The 17487-nt window shown below is 47.6% G+C and overlaps 6 protein-coding genes across 6 annotated transcripts; 5 read left to right on the forward strand and 1 right to left on the reverse strand.

Annotated features, from left to right (window-relative positions):
• Positions 1-212: 212 nt before the first annotated feature.
• HD556DRAFT_1246775 (uncharacterized protein) lies at positions 213-2759 on the forward strand (the record flags this gene model as incomplete). Its single annotated transcript, XM_041298638.1, has 7 exons — positions 213-283; positions 343-474; positions 531-609; positions 664-1413; positions 1474-1716; positions 1774-2103; positions 2157-2759. 7 exons carry the CDS (start codon positions 213-215, stop codon positions 2757-2759), a joined length of 2208 nt encoding a protein of 735 aa, XP_041154841.1.
• Positions 2760-3512: 753 nt separating this feature from the next.
• On the forward strand, positions 3513-4732 carry HD556DRAFT_951388 (uncharacterized protein). Its single transcript, XM_041312106.1, has 4 exons — positions 3513-4157; positions 4206-4329; positions 4385-4672; position 4732. Exons 1-3 carry the CDS (start codon positions 3619-3621, stop codon positions 4484-4486), a joined length of 765 nt encoding a protein of 254 aa, XP_041154842.1. The 5' UTR covers positions 3513-3618; the 3' UTR covers positions 4487-4672; position 4732.
• On the forward strand, positions 4310-5623 carry HD556DRAFT_951215 (kinase-like domain-containing protein). Its single transcript, XM_041312105.1, has 7 exons — positions 4310-4329; positions 4385-4432; positions 4489-4672; positions 4732-4762; positions 4813-4859; positions 4907-5122; positions 5181-5623. Exons 3-7 carry the CDS (start codon positions 4502-4504, stop codon positions 5496-5498), a joined length of 783 nt encoding a protein of 260 aa, XP_041154843.1. The 5' UTR covers positions 4310-4329; positions 4385-4432; positions 4489-4501; the 3' UTR covers positions 5499-5623.
• A 2359-nt stretch (positions 5624-7982) lies between these two features.
• HD556DRAFT_1246687 (HSF-type DNA-binding-domain-containing protein) lies at positions 7983-8526 on the reverse strand (the record flags this gene model as incomplete). Its single annotated transcript, XM_041298630.1, has 4 exons — positions 7983-8123; positions 8173-8226; positions 8273-8339; positions 8390-8526. The coding sequence occupies 4 exons, from the start codon at positions 8524-8526 to the stop codon at positions 7983-7985; spliced, it is 399 nt and encodes a 132-aa protein (XP_041154844.1).
• A 2876-nt stretch (positions 8527-11402) lies between these two features.
• On the forward strand, positions 11403-13459 carry HD556DRAFT_1312691 (uncharacterized protein; the record flags this gene model as incomplete). The annotated part of the gene is made up of 10 exons (XM_041300690.1): positions 11403-11477; positions 11720-11757; positions 11821-11889; positions 12292-12357; positions 12650-12764; positions 12842-12876; positions 12924-12963; positions 13015-13085; positions 13141-13318; positions 13373-13459. 10 exons carry the CDS (start codon positions 11403-11405, stop codon positions 13457-13459), a joined length of 774 nt encoding a protein of 257 aa, XP_041154845.1.
• A 762-nt stretch (positions 13460-14221) lies between these two features.
• HD556DRAFT_951746 (uncharacterized protein) lies at positions 14222-16467 on the forward strand. The gene is made up of 13 exons (XM_041312107.1): positions 14222-14424; positions 14485-14517; positions 14564-14583; positions 14639-14653; positions 14715-14756; positions 14811-14839; positions 14892-14905; positions 14954-14986; positions 15158-15217; positions 15272-15412; positions 15466-15691; positions 15751-15799; positions 15859-16467. Exons 1-13 carry the CDS (start codon positions 14373-14375, stop codon positions 16081-16083), a joined length of 939 nt encoding a protein of 312 aa, XP_041154846.1. The 5' UTR covers positions 14222-14372; the 3' UTR covers positions 16084-16467.
• Positions 16468-17487: the final 1020 nt, after the last annotated feature.

Here is a 17487-nt window from a genome sequence, read left to right on the forward strand (position 1 = left end):
AAACCTGTGCGCTGTCTGTCCAGCTTGAGCTGCCTTTATATATCTTTGCAGCTTACACAGCTCTAAAGTCTCTGCCATCGACTCTATTTTCCACCCGTCAGACGCGATACGTGTGCTCCCTTTTGCTGATCTTTTAAACCCCTTCTTGTGTTTCTACTTTCACTCGTCAACCTGTATCGGAGCTCTTCATGGCCTCTGGCCCTCCCGGATCAATGCCTGCGCAACCTTCCGCAGGTGAACCCTCTCCCCCCTCGTCGGATCCATCTTGGGAAGGGGATAGGATGTTTGTCGCCACATATCTCATTTCCTTACCCCAACTTAACTTGTTGGTTGCTCACCCAGGTTCAACATTTACATTTATGACTATTGCAATAAGCGTGGATTCCGTAAAACAGCTCGCGAGTTGCTGGTAGAGGCTGAAATACCACCAGACTCTGCTCCCCCCATCAACGCACGTCAGGGTCTACTTTTCGAGTACGTCCTCGACTTCTTCCCTAAGCGCTCGACTAACCCAATATGCGGTACTCCAGATGGTGGAGTGTTTTTTGGGTACTTTTCACAGCAAAAAGCAACGGAACAGGAACGGATGACGCTATGGTCTATACGCATGTATGTGGGGCTGCAACGTTCTTAGCACTGTACCGACCGTGACCTCTGAAACAGCATCAGATGCAGCAACAGCACCTCAGACAGCACAACGCCCCCCAAATGCGGCAGGCGCCACCGGCGATGAATCGTTTCATGAACGGTACGCAAAGACCCCAAGCATCGATGCCACCAAACGGCCAGATGCCTAACGGTGTTGGACCTGCTTCTTTGCCAGGTAATCCAGGCCCAATTCAAAATGGCGCCCAAGGCCCCATGGCATTCCCGATGAACGGTCCTCAAACTAACGGTATCCCGATGTCATCGGGCGGTCCTCCAGGTCAACCAGGAAGTTTCTCGCAGTTACTACCAGGGCAGCAGAGGCCCGGTGGCCCTCCAAGACCAAATGGCGCTGCGCCTCCATTCCAATCCCCAACGATGTCTCATTCACCTCATATTACGGGAGGCAACCCTGGTTCTGGACCCCAGCATTCACAGTCTATGAATCAGCTGGTAGGCCCGCCTGGCCACCTTACTAACCTCAATCGCCCTATGCACCCTTCAAATCCTTCCCTTGGCTCCGCCCCTCAGACGCAGACGCCACCATTTCCGATGGGACGGTCACCCAGTCGTCCTGGCACCCCCGGTCAAGGAGGTATGATGCAACGCAGTCCATCGTTGGTTGCCCGCCAGACGCCATCGAACGATCCAAATCTAGGCATGCTCAACCAAGAACTCAGTCGTTTGCCTACCGAAGCCGTTACGGCTGTTAAAGCAGCAATGGGTTTTGGCGATAAGGAGTTGCACTCGCTTAGCTTCCAAGATAAGGTACTTTCGTCGTCATCGCTATTATGGAAATTTTATTCACGTGAATTATCTGAATTACAGCAACGAATTATGAATGAGGTGCGGCAGCGGAGCGTCAAGGCATCACAACTCGGCCCTGTTCCATCGAATTTGCAAGGGATGGCTCCGCCCGGACAGCAACGTCGACCTGTTCAGCATCCAACAATGCAGCAACCTCCACAGCAACAGCAACAGCAACAACAACACCAGCAACAGCAACACCAGCAACAGCAACAACACGCACAGCGCACCATAAAACGTAACAGCACGTCACCTGGAGAAGAAGTACTGTTTCTTTTCTTGGCTTAATATTACAGCACATTAATTTGCGAAATTTGACAGCATGGCACGCTCCCGAATAGCGAAAACTCGCCTCCGGACAGGAAGCGGCAGCGCCGCACACCTCCCCCCATGGAACAAACATCATCCATGGGTCCCGGGCCAGGATATCCGCACCCGCAACAGCAGGGTATGCCAGGCGGGCCACAACAAATGCCCAATGGCAACATGATGCGTCCAATGCAAGGCGCGCCCATGAATAACTTCCAGCCACATGGTGTTCCACCGAACATGGGTAATCCTGGTATGGGACTGCCTATGGGTGCTCCTGGTAACGCCATGAGCCCGGGCATGGTTCCAGGACCAGGTCATAACATGATGATGACCAATGCAGTAAGTTGTCGATTTTTGTTGCAGCCCTTGGCTACCCCTCAACTGTTCTGAAGGCCATGCAGTACCGACAGAGTATGACCGCAACGACAAAGACCCTATTAGCAGCGGCCGCTCCTGGTGCTTCTGAGCAAGGTTTCCATCCTGTGCAAGGTCAACAACAGTTTGTTGGTTCTCAGAACAATCGAATCGGACAGAACTTGGCTCAAGCCAAACCTATGGGCGGCATGGCGCCACCTGCGTCACCAGCTATTGGTGGTCCCATGAAAGATCAGAAGGACGTCAAACCTATGATCAATAACCCTTCAGGTATGCCAGAAGGGTCACCTCACAACGCTCCGGCTGCTCCTGGCCAGGGAGGGCCTTCATCCAATCCTACGGGGAGCGCACACGGCACTGCACCCCCGACTCCGAATACCATCAACTCAAGCATCACGCAGTCCCCCGCTCCAAACGGGACACCTTCAGTACCTCCGGCTTCAAATCCCGCGAGCCAACCACAACCCAATTTATCAGATCTACCACCTAATTTCATGTCTTCAGACTTCATGCAATCTATGTCAGCATTGGAGGACCTAGACCCATCCATGTTTCGGACAGACTTTGAGCAAGACTTCCGTGAATGGTTTGATCCGGGGGGTGTGGATCATCTCAAGTAAACGGTGGATGGAAGATATGATTTTTTCGGGCTATGTGTTTGCTTCATTCCTCTTGCTTTTCGAACATTCTTTTTACGTGTACATGTTTTTTTTTGCGCTGACCCCCTTGTTTTCTCTCTCTTCACGCGGAATCAGGATGTCTTATTTATTGCAAAAACTGCAGCGAGCAGTGACATCTTGGCTCCTCCCAGTTTAGATAGCTTATTTTTGTCGTCGACTTGTTGCGATAGTTCCAGTTGCTGTTTGTTACCTCGCTCGGTCACCCTCTCTCATCTTGCTGCATGTATAACTAATCTCATCATGATCTACTTCTCGCTCATCCGTGTTTCATAGTCAGGGCGTCGTCGTCGTCGTCGTCTATTTAAGATCTGCACAGTGCAGACGCAGTTTAAAATTACGTATACGAACGACCTATTGCTAGTGACAGGCTGTATATTCGAAGTGTCACATATGCTGCAACATCCATCAACCAGCGTACCGCTTAGTGTTCAACGGGTCACCTCGAATGCTGTGAGTATCCAAGACGATAGCTAGGCAGGTTTATCAAAGTGACCGTACTAATGCCCGTGGTCTCATGATTTTCAGGTGCCGGAGATAATAACCCTTCCAAATGACAGCGTGTACCTGTCCTCGAGAAATTCGGCATTGGGCGCTGCAAGCGCTCGAGCAACGTACAAAATCAATAGTTGACACGTCCTGCGGACAACTTTCCCCCCCGCAGTACTTTCACCGTCTCCTCCCCCTCATTCGTCTGGCTGTGACTTCAAGCCTGTGAAGCTTGGGTTGTATGCCGATCCACTAGTCATCGCGTTCAGATATCTGGACTTGCAAGTACAGCATTCGAAGGCTTACCGATTCAATGGTCTTTCCATCAAGAGTCCAGCACGAAGAATCCATACCTATCCTTTCCGTTCATCTCGTCTCCTCGACATCAACCTCTGTCGATCATGATGTTGCAGATAGTATCAGTACATCTTTGTCGGGCGCATATGATTTACCCAGCCCTTTTGCACAGGGGGGCGTTATAATGTCAGATGGATTCACTCCCACGTTTCCGCATACACCGGTTTCCCCCAACTCAGGCCCATACTTTTCGACTCCCAGTGTTCACAACTCGCAATCGGCCATTTCACGTATCGAGTTGCCGCGACTTGATATGAAGTATCTTCAGAATGCGTCTGGTCAACTTCCCATCACGCCTGATTCCCCTGTACGCCCCTCCGATTTTGAGAAGACCACCGCACATGGTTATGATCAGATGGGGCATGGATATCTATCTCTGCCTGGTCCGAACGGCACTGTTCTTGTCGAAGGGAACAACAATCGTAAGCGTGGATTTGCCAGTGATCTTTCTGGGATGCTTCCTACGCCCATATCCCCCAATACGCGATCTGGAAGGTGACGATTTGTTTGTCTATTTCCAGAGCCCTGCTAATATACGTACAGTCCGACGACTCCTGTCGACTTGACAAGTTGGATTACTCGGAGTTACGGCCTTGATCCCATAGCTGGGGGTGCTTTTGGCAACGTCTGGAAATGTACCTACGATGATGGTACCAGGTGCATCCCGGTTCGTACATATGTGAATCGACGACAACGATATCCTTATAAGGTGTCTGTTTCAGGTTGCTGTGAAAGGCTTCAGATTCCAAATTAACAGAAATACCTCGAAGGTTTGTCAGAGCACTGATCGCCCATACACACGGCCTGATAGTTATGTATTATAGAGACTGAGGAGAGAAATGGGCATTTGGAGAAGACTCAACCACCCGAATGTCATGGAATTCATTGGCTATGCTTTCGGCTTTGGTATCTCGATGGCTCTTGTTGCCCCTTGGGCTGTAAATGGAACTTTGACCGATTACCTGGAGAAAAATTGGTCGATCATCACTATTGCTGATCAACTTAGTTTGGTATGTATGATCGCATCATTTACATTTGTTCTTTATCTCTAACGGGATCGTTTGTTCAGTTAGACGACATCGTCTCTGGTCTCACTTACCGTCAGTCTCTTTTGACTCATCTTTGATCCATTCCGAGTATAATTCTACAGTACACTCTTATCCTAATAATCCCGTGACCCACGGAGATCTCACTGGGGTACGTAACACCTCCTGTTTCTTATCACAAACTCATTCTTTCACAAGTCTAATGTTCTTATCCTCGGAGACAAGACTGCATGCATCGCCGATTTTGGACTATCGAGCATGCTTGGCGACCTGCAGACCGGTTCGACGTACCTCGCAGCTACCGCTATGTATCCAGGCGCAGTACGATGGACAGCTCCCGAGTTCCTCCTGTCAGATGATGTCCAGCCGACAACGCTCAGCGACATCTATTCCCTCGGCAGTATCATGCTCCAAGTAAGTATCCAAAACCATCCTCAGCGTTCAGCAAAGTTGACGATATGTTGCTCCGCAGGTCTTATCAGGCAAAGTACCCTGGCACGAAATTAGGCGGGAAGTGATCATCATACAGGAGATCCAACAAGGAAATACACCTCGTTGTCCATCTCACTGTCCCCTAGTCGGTGAACTATGGCCATTTATCCGTGAGTGCTGGTCGTTATCACCAGCCTCACGACCCACAGCTGGCACCGCTCTCAAATTCATTCGAGACATCAGAATTAAATTACTCCCATTCCCTGTAGGTGACCACGACGCACCAGGTTCTACTGTTGCACAGCCTGCAAGTAGTCCCGGTCCATCAAAACGGCCACGCTTGAAAATAATTACGTAGGTGTTGGACTATAATAACGGAATCTATCGGTGCGAGAGGTGATGGTGATGGTGATAATGATGCAGGCATACTTTTTCACGGACAGGCATCCAGGATTTTGTTTATTTTCGTATTAACCACTGCCAGCCAGTGCATAGCCCCCTCACACACATATATCGTAGATCCAAAGGGACTCGAAGGCCGTTTATAATATAATATTTGCACGCACACGCGTGCGTTTACTAGTACTGGTACTTTCTGTTGTATATAGTCATTCCTTTGCCTGGTTTGACTTGTACTCGTTTCCTGTCGCATCGGAGCTGTGTCTGGTCGTCACACGATGATTAATGTCCGCCAAGCTCGTATTAAATTTGCTTGCACAAGGCAGCCGCGATTGCAATCGAGTGATGCTATGCAGAATTAATGAAGTTCACGACTCATACGTAGATTCATCATTCCTGCTTGCCATCCCTCGTACAAAAAACATGAATACCTCACGCGCGGTCATCGCATCGCAGGAAGTCTTGGCAAGCTGTGCATGAAGCTCGAGCCCGAGTTTAATATCCGAACTTGAAGTCAGTCAGTTCGTCACGGTCCACTTCGAAAGTGACGGTGCATTGTATGTAATAGTTTCATTATCCCCCACCGCAGTCGATCCGGCCCCATGCCATCAAAGTAAGGTGAAAATTACATATGACGTTGATAATGAGATCCTGAGTCGAAGCCTCCCCCAAGTTCCCATCAGAAAAACCGACCAACATTCGAAATAGAAGAAGGCAATTGAATTTCTAGAAAGAAAGGAACGTGGCGGGGCAACAGCACCAACAATACGTCTAAAAAAGGAGTGTTTGATGTATGTAAGTACTCGTGTCTAAAGCAGCTGGGGTAAGCGCATACAATATGTACTGGGATTGGGTGGTCGTGTATAGGATTGGTCTAGTACGGATTGAGCGTACGTCGTGGCGTGGCGTATGGCAAGTAGGTGGCGTGGCGTGGATGGGATGCAGGTCGCCTGGCGTAGCGGTAGCGTGGCAAAGGAAGTGTGGCAAATAATGTGTGCCGGGTAGAAGGGAGGGGGAGGATGTGATACTGATAGAAATATACAGATAGAAGATAGGTGATAGGGCGGGCGATATCGATAATAAGTTCTGAAGGAATACCATTTTTAAAGGAAGGAAAGATAGCAAGGATGAAACAAAACAAAAAACAAAAGAAAGAAAAACACGCAAGCGTGAAGACGGAGACAAGTAACAGTAAAAAGCAGATCAAAGAAAGAAAAAAGCGCGACACATTCAAACACCAGGCATGAATCCCCGTCGTCGATCACCTTCCATACCCGCTCCCGCTCCTCGGCCGCCCCCAATTCGCAGTAAGTCCACCAACGCCAACACCCCCACCAGCACTAGTACCAGCGTTCTGACCCGTAACCCACGTAGGCGCCGAATCGCTCCTCGCCCTTTGATGTTGCTGCTGCTGCTTCTCACCACCATTCCCACCAACGTCCATATCCAAATCCAAACCCAAACTCATCTCCCCCTCAACATCATCTTCTCCCCCCATCGAAGCACCGCCAAGTCCAGAGACAGACCCTCCCACCATAGGAGAAACCATCGGAGATCCGCCACCCATCGAAGACCCAACACTGCCCACACTAACGACACTCCCCGTCCTTCTCTGCCTCTTCTCCCTTCCTCCTCCTTCTCGCATGCCGTGTGCATCTACATCAGGAGTGGGCGTCAGGGTGATACTAGGCTGGCGCCCGTGTCCGTGTCGACCAAAGGGAGAGAACTCGCTGGAGGTGGGAGAGGGGGTTGATGTGTGCAGGGCGTACTGGGGGATGCTGAGCATTGGGACTGAGGGGTGATGGCTGTGGCCGTGACCCTGAGACGAGTGCGAATGGGAGGGAGAGAGTGTGTGTGAGGGGGATGGAGAGGGGGCTGAGGTGATGTAGATGTTGGGGCTGTGATCGCTTGGAATCGGGCTTGGAGGGACTGGAGAGGGGGAGGGGCTTGGGGCGTTCAGGGCGCTGAGTTCTTGGATTAGCGTTGGTGATACTGTGTGTAGGGTTAGTGATGAGTTGAGATTTAAATGGAGAAACGCACCAGATCCGATCGTATCGCATAGGGTCCTTACGATCCCGGTCAATTTCTCCACTTTCCGTCGTTCACGGCGCATCTCGGCACCTGCCCAATTCATCCAAGCTTCGCCTCCTCCACCCATCCCCATACTGAAACCAGGCGCCATGACATTGAACGAAAACCCCTCCTCACTGCCATCTTCATCCTCATCATCTCCCCCGATATGTAATTTCGGGGGGGAGGTACTAGCAGATTGGGAGAGGGTGTTGGCGATGTGAGAAGGGACGCGTCCGCCTAGACGTGAGATCTCGCGCCAGAGGGCCCTGTTCTCGTCTCGCATATCATTTAGGAGACGAGCAACTTCGCCGGGGAGTTCAACGCTAGGGGTTAGATTAACTTTAGTTTTGTGGTGGAGATTGAGCGGGGCTTACCGGCCACGTTCGCGAGGATCGGGCTCAAGAGCTTTGCGTTTGATGGCGTCCAAGAGGTCTGGGCGTGCGCGGAGGAATTTAGGATGGCTGAATTCCCATGTTTGAGATGTTGTAGATGTGCGTTGGGCGCGTGGTGTCTGTGTTATGAAATGTTAGGTGGTGAAATGAGTGGAGATAGGTACGGACTCTGTTGATTTTGTGAAAGCCGTACATGTTGAGTTGGCGCACAAAGCTTGAGAACTGTGGAGATGTGAGTTGTTTAAATAGTGGTGAAAAGGAGACTGACGTTGTTGTGTTTGAAATGAGAGCCAAGGATGCTCCTGCTGAATTCGCCGACGTTTGAAACGACGAAACTAGACAGATTGAATGAGACAGAAAGTGAGAACGATGAAATAGGACTGACCTTGTTCCGAGTTCAGTCCATGCGATGAAAAGCTGACTCTTTGGATCGTTGATCATCCTGTAGATGTTGAATGACAGATATGAAAGAGTTAATTGAACGCACTGATAAAGCTTTGTTACAAAGTTGTTGGTGCCCATTGGTTTACCGATGACGCCCAGACTAGGACCTGTTGTACTAGATTTTTGGCCTTCGTCGTCTGTGTCGGCTTGATCTGGCATTGAATAACCCGTTATACCATCGGGATCATCGTATGTTGCGTTTATATCGATCTGATTTGAAGGCTGTGAACTAGCCGGTGTGAGCGGACCTTGAGAGGACGGTTCGCTTATTGGAGGGGGTGATGAGGCTGTTGTTGTTATGATTGGATGCGGGAGTACGTGCCCTCCATAAGAATGAGAGTGTCCATGACTGTGATTAGTTGGTGGTGGAGGAGCGGTGTTTGTGAGACTTCGTTTACGCGGTACGCTCTTTTCTACTGCTAATTCGCTTGATGAAGTAGAGTGAGATCCTGTGCTCGGACGACGCTGTGCTAGTAAGAGAGATGAGTCGTCTGTCGGTTCAAAGTTGAATTGAAATGTAGGAGGTTGTGGACTGAGATGAGCTGGACTGAAATTTGGAGGAGATACAGGAGTTATAGGAGATACACCGTGATGAAGATGTGAAGATACTGAGAGGGAACTGAGGTTGAGCGTTAAATTGCTGCTAGTTGGTCTTGACGGTGATTGTTGCTGATTTGGAGTGTAATAGTAACCCGGTGAAGGTGATACGGGGGACGAGAAGCCAGTAGAAGTTGTTGATGACCATTGTCTTGGTGATTGTTCTTGGTTTGAATAATCGTAGTCCATGTTCAAAGTAAAACAAAGTAACAGCTTTCACAATCCTTTTAATCCCTAATTATGTCATCCCAAACGTGTACACTGCATGCCATCTTATCCCCATTTAAACTAGTTAATTATTATTCCGAATATTGATCCGAGCATGCAGTCTTTTCACCCCCACATGCCTACCTGGAGGCTTCAGGAAACTTGGTCTACCTCACATTAAATTGCAAATACACACTTCCTCTGAACTACCTCAGACTCGGAACACCAGTCCAACGCACTTACGGCTGTACTTCGGCCATTAATAGCGCCTCGCTCAAGACACTCGTGCAGTCCTGGCGGCTAGTAACCGGCGCAAGTTCATTCGCCATGTACCATTTCCAAACGGTGGTTGAATCTGAACCAGCTTCTGGTATGTATAGCCACTTCAGCCGATAATACATAATCGCGGACGGAAGATAACTTAAGCTATCATCAGACTAAACGATCGATTGGCTATTACGCTCGCACTCATGCTGATCGTAAAAGGCAGCAGTTTACCTGCTCCCAGGCAGCGTTAAAGTCGTTCTCCGAAGCTTCGGAGACGTGCCAACTCAGAAGAGTCACAGTGACTTGGCTACAATGAATGCACCGGGTCGTGGGCGACACCGGTAGTGTGAAAACTGCCGGTTACCGGTAGCCCTGACGATCTTCGGCTTATAGATGACTTTCCTGATTATCTGCCAAGGATTATAATCAGTTCTTGTAGTTCTCCCATGGCAGGAAGACATGAGAACACGACAGGACAGATGGACATTGCCGATAATTTGGTTGCTGTTCGAAAAGATGAAAGGTATGAATCCGTATCGCTGCGAATTCAACCATTTTGAACCCCCCGGGTACTTGTATTCAATCCCAATTATAATAAGAAGCTGACGTATTTGTCGAGGCGGCCCGTTGAGGTCTCATGACACACTGGCGGGTAAACTGATAATTTTACCACCTTCTGCCGCCAGTGAAATTACATTCGAAAAGTAATCTAGGATGCTCTGGAACGCTCTAGCTAGCCAGGTCCAGATCTGCTTTTGATTGAAATCTTGTCAGAGGTAAAATGTTGAAACCCGCAATGTGTGATGTTACGATGGCGAGGTTGATTGCGAAAATCAGCTCATCGGCAGACTCATAACATATCTACTACTTACATAAGTTTCAATTGAGACCGGCTCAGACTGCCTATCCAGTTGCGGCCTCTAAATGTTTAAGCGTAAGCATTTATCGATACTTGCGCACTAGCATGGCACCGTAACCATGCTGGACTCGGATGCCAAGCCTGGCTGGTCCCACCTTGACTTGACCCGGATGAGTCATATGGTTCCGAGTCCGACCGAAGGGCCAAACCCTCTCATTATCGATTGGTTACTTCCTCTTCCGAGGTAATATACAATTAGGGTGAGCAAAGGCAGTCCAAAAGAATACTGATGCATCTTGGTACATCTTTACCGGTATACCACTGACTTTCAGACAAGAGGGGGCTTTAGGTCGATGCCGTCATCGGAACAGCCATCTCGGTGTTTTTAAGTCGAACTGACATCTGGGTGAGCAGATCAGGACAACAACATGACGATGTGACTAATCCCAGGAAGAGGCGACGCTGGTCCCTTAAGACTGCTTTATATCTCAGTGTGCGTAGCTTGTGTTATAGTGCAGTCAGCAACTCACAGTGTCTTCGAAATATCATAGGTGCGCTACATTGGAATACTACATGCTGGGTATGTTTGCAAGTCCAAAAAAGACTAGCGCTGTGCTAATAATTACCTTCCACAATCGGCATCAACATGCTGCGTAGGTCTACTGGCATACACTGCGTGTATTCCGTCTAACTGGCGGCAGGCAGACAGTCTTCCATCACTCTCAGTGACAAGTATAGTGCGTATCCTGCATGCCTGCCTGCTTCCATTCAAACGCAATTAACTGCACCCCTATATAGGGTAGGTCATATTCCGAGTGACCACTATCCAATTGTTGATTTAATATGGCGACCGCAGCAGCTGTTAGTTTGTTTAGAGTTTGATCCTCTGAAGCTCATCACTAACCGGTTTTACAGGCAAACATATGTTCTACATCAAGATTTCGTTGCAAATGTTCATACTGAGCGGTGAAATTACCTTAAATGAAACGTGATGCAAGTCATTGTGATCGTTCGGTTATATGCCATGCCTCAGCGATCTAGATTTTTTTTCATTGCCATCTTTCTGGCTGGGATATACATGACACACTATGTTCAGGAGGTGAGTTTGAACTACGGACAAAAGATTTAACTGCATCATGTTCATTGGAAAATACCAGAAGAACTTGTTCTCTCTCGCACCTATCAGCGTCCTCAGGCTTATGAGGGAAATGTCCGATCTTTTAGCATAATAGATTGGGGACTCAACACTGCGTGGGAGGTTCTCGCACTGTTTCTTGCTGTGAGGATTGCTGTGAAATACTTCTGCGAGCTGCGACAAATTTTTATTTTATTTTATCGAAGGGACGTACCACTGGGAACTACCATCACTTAATACAAATGTACGTGTCATACTTTGCAAAGCGAGTTCGCATTTTCAATGTACTTATCTTTTCCCACTAAAGCTATGCACTCGCTAGCTTTGCTGCTGCTTCTTACCTCAATTTTACCTCAACCTCTCTCCAAACATCTTGGTACGTCGGCCTGCCATGATATCTGTTTAGAGCCACTGTTCATCATTTTCTATGGAACTCAGGTATCATAGAGAGTCAGATTTATCGTGGCATTCCTGAATGTGTCGGGGTCATGTATTTGTTTGTGCTGGGACCGCTCACATGACAATATATGCAAAGAACGTCCTTTATTTTTGTCGCTAAAAGCAATATAAAGTCATATATTACGACATAATGGCCCTGCAGTCAACGTGTTCACTGGCAGTGTTGTGTTTGTACAAGAAATGCTTCAAGTGATTGGCGCTTGCCAGGTCTGTGCAGGGAGCGGGAGAATTTGTCTGGACCATCCGACAGTATAGGTTATAGTGTATCCCAGATGAAGTAATTTCTACATTTCTACATGTACATGTAACATCCGCTTAGCTCAATTACGCTACTTCCGGGAGTCTGTGCTGCGCTTCACAAAGTCATAGAAGTTCATGGGGACGGGTATGTAGCCGTAGTACCCGCCGCAAATTCCATGAATTACTTCCCATCCAGTCGATACCATTGCAAGATCCGGATTTGACTTCGAATACTTATGAGATGCTGAGAAGTGTTACTTTTCCCCTGATACGAGATGCGCACCCCAAAAATTACGTCTTGGTGCCTTCAAAGCGAACACAAGAACGGAAGGCCTGATGGCCGCTTAAGTAAGCCCGACGTGCGGCGTACAAAGACTCTTCATTTTAGACAAGGACCCCGGTTCAACCAATCTTATGTGTCATTAGCGCTTCTGCAGGTCATACACAACTAAACAACGACAGTCTATCGACAGCATGGACAACTCATCTCTTCTGCCACGACCGATACACATAGACTCGAAACTGCAGAAAGGGCAACGCCTAGGAGACAAAGTACCAGATGACACTAATAAAAACAGAGTAATGTATTTGATGACGCAGTACCACGCTTTGAACTTACTGGTGTCTAGGCACCAGCTGTACCTCGTGGAAAATTCAAAGAAAAGTGTGTCTTGACTGCGCGCACCCTCCCGTCGACTCACTATTTGCCAGATTTCAAGTTATGAGGGAACGCTTCGATCAAGTTGTAGGGGTACGTACCTCAGCCGGAGCACTCTTGACGCAGTACGTTCAACCCTGCTAGTTACACGAGGAGCTTGTGAGAGATCTTGAGCTTGCAAATGCACGCATGCAGAAGCTTCAAGCTGAGAACGAGTGCGCCCGCTCTTGCTTTCTGGCCTGCATTCCTGACATACTTGTTCGTTTCAAGCTTGCTTCTTGATGCTATAAATCTTACAGTTCCAGCAACGCCTTCCCTCATGCATCTCACGCGTCCCTCTCCGGCACTATATTCACACCCTGTAGCACCTCCAGCGGCACCGCCTCCACCTCACCATATGAACGGACACAGTGTTCCACATGCTAACGGGAGGTATCGCCCAGTAGATGTAGGCTCGCAAGTTACCCCCCGTCATCGCCATCTCTGATTTTTTTCTGGATAGCCACATGACATCACACCTTCGGAGCGGGATCGTGGTCGCGAATACCGGGATATTCCTCAGGAAACTACAGCGAACGGGCGCTTGTGAATACGAGCCGAATACGATTGGAACCCGTTCATAACCTTAACATTCTGTCACGCTCGTCTTTTGTGCGATTGGCTAACGAGATGTCGGTTCTTGATCTCCCCTTATTTGGACTGGTGGAGGGAAAATAGTGCTTCCTGCTGGTCTAGAGATGAAACTTGACGATATTACTTATCAGCCTCCAACTTGATCCAGCACCTTCATTTAGTCATCCATCAATGCTACCATGCGTGCGACACGCGCCTTGATTAATCCACACGGATAACTTTGATGGATTGTGTATATTTTTTACACCAATAATGTCAACGTCTCGACATTCAACGTTCAACGTTATCCCAGCCACAGACACAGCGTGCCTAGCTCTACGCACTTCATGAAATAGTTACTTTTGTGGGTATAAGGGCAGCCTGACAGAATCAGGGCATCAATCAGCCTCCCCCCCTTGTCGCATCCAGGGGATAAATCAAAGCTTGGTACGTTTCGTAAACGTCGCATGTATGGATATCTTTACTAAAGTTTCTGCTCCCTCGAGACCAATATGGTATTGGTGTACAGGCGTCAACACCAAGCGCCAACCCAATGCAAGCCACCGATAAGACTTCATTCCAAATCATTTATGCTATAAATACGCCGAAGAACGTTTGCTGCCAGGGAAAAGATGGCTAATGAAACTTCTAGCCATGACGTTACAGCCCCTTTGTCCATGAATCCGGGCGGAATGTCTGTTCACCGGTTGGCTGACAGTGGATTGTACTAAATTCGGACATGAAATGAGCGCAAACTGCGATTCGGTGCTCTCGTGCAATTTTCATACCCCGTGGAACACCGCCCACTACAGTTTCACGAGGTGGGACAATTCTGGGCCTTATAAGTGTTGTACTTCGATGATCACTGGCATCAACTATTTGATATTGTCATGTCGGACCAAGATGCTGTCGCTGGCCTTCGCTGGAATAACAATATTTCGGGTTCGTCAGCTCCTTTCAAATGATCTATGGTAGAACTATCATACTAAATGTTGAATCCAGTGGTAACTATTACCCTGATATCCTATGAATACCGTCAGTAACCTTCAACATCCTTGTACTTTGCTGAAAGATTATCTAGTTCTTCACTTTGATAAAGAGGTAATGAAGTATTTCTTTCATGACGGTCAAATACTTACGGCCGTTATCGGTGTAGGTCAAATATGTCTGGGTCAGTGTCCAACCCCAAATCTGCGCAATGACACTAGCCTGGAGGCTAACTAGATCTCCAGAAACGACGACCCTGGTCACCAATGATATATCTTTACCTTGTTGTGAGTTTCGTGACGCCAGGGCGCTTCATGATTTTTTATTTTCTTCTATACTAGGTTCGATATCTTGGACTTTTCCTTGCGCTGTACGTTGTTGTATTCTTCAAACGGTACATTGTATGTTGACGTTGACCCTAGGCTTTGGGGTTTTTGTGTGTAGTACTATGTTAACTGTATCATTATTCGCTGACTAGCTCTAGGGGGAGGACTGCTGTTTATGCCTGAATCAGTGAGTTTAGCAATGCTTTCTGTCTCGACAGAGTTTTGGTTGACCTATATTTCAGCCGTACGTCTTCATTTCGATTGAAACCCCAGTTTCAACAGTTGTTGATTTCTCATATGTGTAGATGCGAGTATACCATCTTCAACCTAAACTGTCTTTGTTCATCATGAACACTAAATAGGTCACGATCTTGTCGTTTTCATGGAATGGGGTTATTCCCTATATAGTTGCGTTGCAGAAGGTAAGTTATGCATTGTTTCGCAGCACATTGCGCGTACCGAATCTGCATCCACAGTCATTCTTGTCTGGCGTCTTTATGCGCTATACAACTGTTCAAAACTCCTACTTCGGGTCCTATTGGGACTACTCTTACCCATCATCGCCGTATCGATAGGAACAGATATCTTTTTATATAGTCGACCTAGCATGTTCTCAGGTAGGTGCATGTTTATTGGTGTCAACTGTGATCTAATCCCTGTCTCATTGTAGTAAAAGAAATAATAACTACAGACGCCAAGTACTGCACGTTCTTTTTCAAAACGGGGCCTTTGCCTCTGACCTATTTGTCTATCCCCATGGTATGCTATGATGTCCTCCTACTTGTTCTTGCGACTGCAAGACTTGCAAAACACCTCAAAGAACGCAAGAAGATCAACGCTAGGCCTAATTCATCTGTATCTATTATCGTTCGACTTCATATCGTGTGCTTTGTACTGCAAGTTCTATCTCCCTTTGTCTAGTGTGTTCTGAGAGTAACTAATCAAATTTTGATAGGAATTTGATGAACCAAATATTTTTGGTGGTATTATGGGCTGACCTTTCGGTATGATACTTCTAACACCCTACAGAAATCTGCTCATGCCATATGTTATTTATTCACAGATCTCGTTGATGAATATCTCAGAGCTCATCAACAGTACCGTGCCATATATTCTCGCGCCGCGTCTCACGATCAGTATCTGGGATACGCATGCCCATCGCAACTGTGTATATGTTAGTACGACATTCGAGGATTGTGGGTGTTGGACTTCACCGGGAGTACCCGAGCAGTATGAGATGGATACCAGTACTCAGATGGAATCTGAAACGGGTTCTTGCATCGCATAATTTGGGATACTACTTACGGGAAAGTGGGGGATCGCATTCGGATGAGCACGATCAGATTTTGATTAGGCAGAGCGCAGGACTAGAAGTCGCTCCGCTGCAGACGAAGAAGATGCTAGTTAAGATAACATGACAATATTACATAAAGTAATATACAAACATCACGATAGCGATAGATTCGAATACTGTATGAGCGCAATACAATCTAATATGTAGCGAAGCATGTCGAGGGTAAAGTAATACCAGTCCTCTTGAAAACTTCAAGGTTTGATTCCGGAGAAATCGGCCTTGGAGTATGATGCCGTACGTGCCTCAATGATAAAACAGTATACGTTTCACCAACGAGTCTATCATAGATAAGGACATAGACATACGCAGAGTTTCATACTTTAGGAACGGTTACTGTTTGAAATCCATCAAGCCCCCCCTTAATAACCTGTAAGGTACCCCCGACGGGTCATTTTGCCTTTTTAGGACCACTCACACCCTGACATAGTCTTACCATGTGAGACTCCGTCGTCTGATACTACCGCTCCTGCACGAATTCACAGATCCAGGCTCATATACTGGTACTGATTTGTGATGAGATCCTGATACTAGCGCTCGACAACTTAACAGCGGACCCGGTGCCTCTTTATGTTTCGACATCTACGTGCGACAGATAGCTGACCCTTCAAGAAATTGTGTTCTCCAACCCTACCTTCTGTATTTGTGCAGCAACTGGCATGTCAGGGCCCTTTGAAAATATTGCAATAGATTGGCATGAGAGTTACCACACCCGGGATCGCACAAACAGTAGGACGTCCATCACATCTTGCTAACTCGATGAGGTTTTCAGTAATTTTGAAATTGTTTTTCAAAGTCCGTGTAGTCATCAACATCCATGAGTAATACTGTAAGGCCCCTCAAGATTACTTACTCATACTAAGTACTAGCATGGCATCACGCACCACTACGACAGCACTTGCCCCATTACCTTTCCCATGAACGTTGTAGGGACGTTCAAAGTTGGGAGCATACTCCCACCCAAGAAGGTTTAGTTTAAAGTCCGACAATTATCTAAGTTTACCATATTTAGTAGTGGTCATCATGGGCGTGGACCAAGCGTGGGCAGTGCACTAGTGATCGTGTGCACCCGAATTTAAACATCTCTATCAAATGAAAACTTGCTGTTGTCCTCAACCTAATTTGTGCTCACTCAGGCTGAAAGGCGGCGTGGTTATGTCTATCAATAGTAAGTGCTTAACAGACCGATGTTGGATGGTGCACACCTGATAAGGCTTCACATTCTCTAGGCTATTATAAGCGTTCACCACGACGACTGCCATACCGTGCGAGTAGTGAAGAATCCAGCGAAAATATAACAGCTACCAGTACTCTCCGAGTCATCAGTCTTGAATTCGGGTG

Source organism: Suillus plorans (assembly GCF_016647745.1).
Source record: "Suillus plorans strain S12 chromosome Unknown HD556scaffold_78, whole genome shotgun sequence".
Classification (NCBI taxonomy): domain Eukaryota; kingdom Fungi; phylum Basidiomycota; class Agaricomycetes; order Boletales; family Suillaceae; genus Suillus; species Suillus plorans.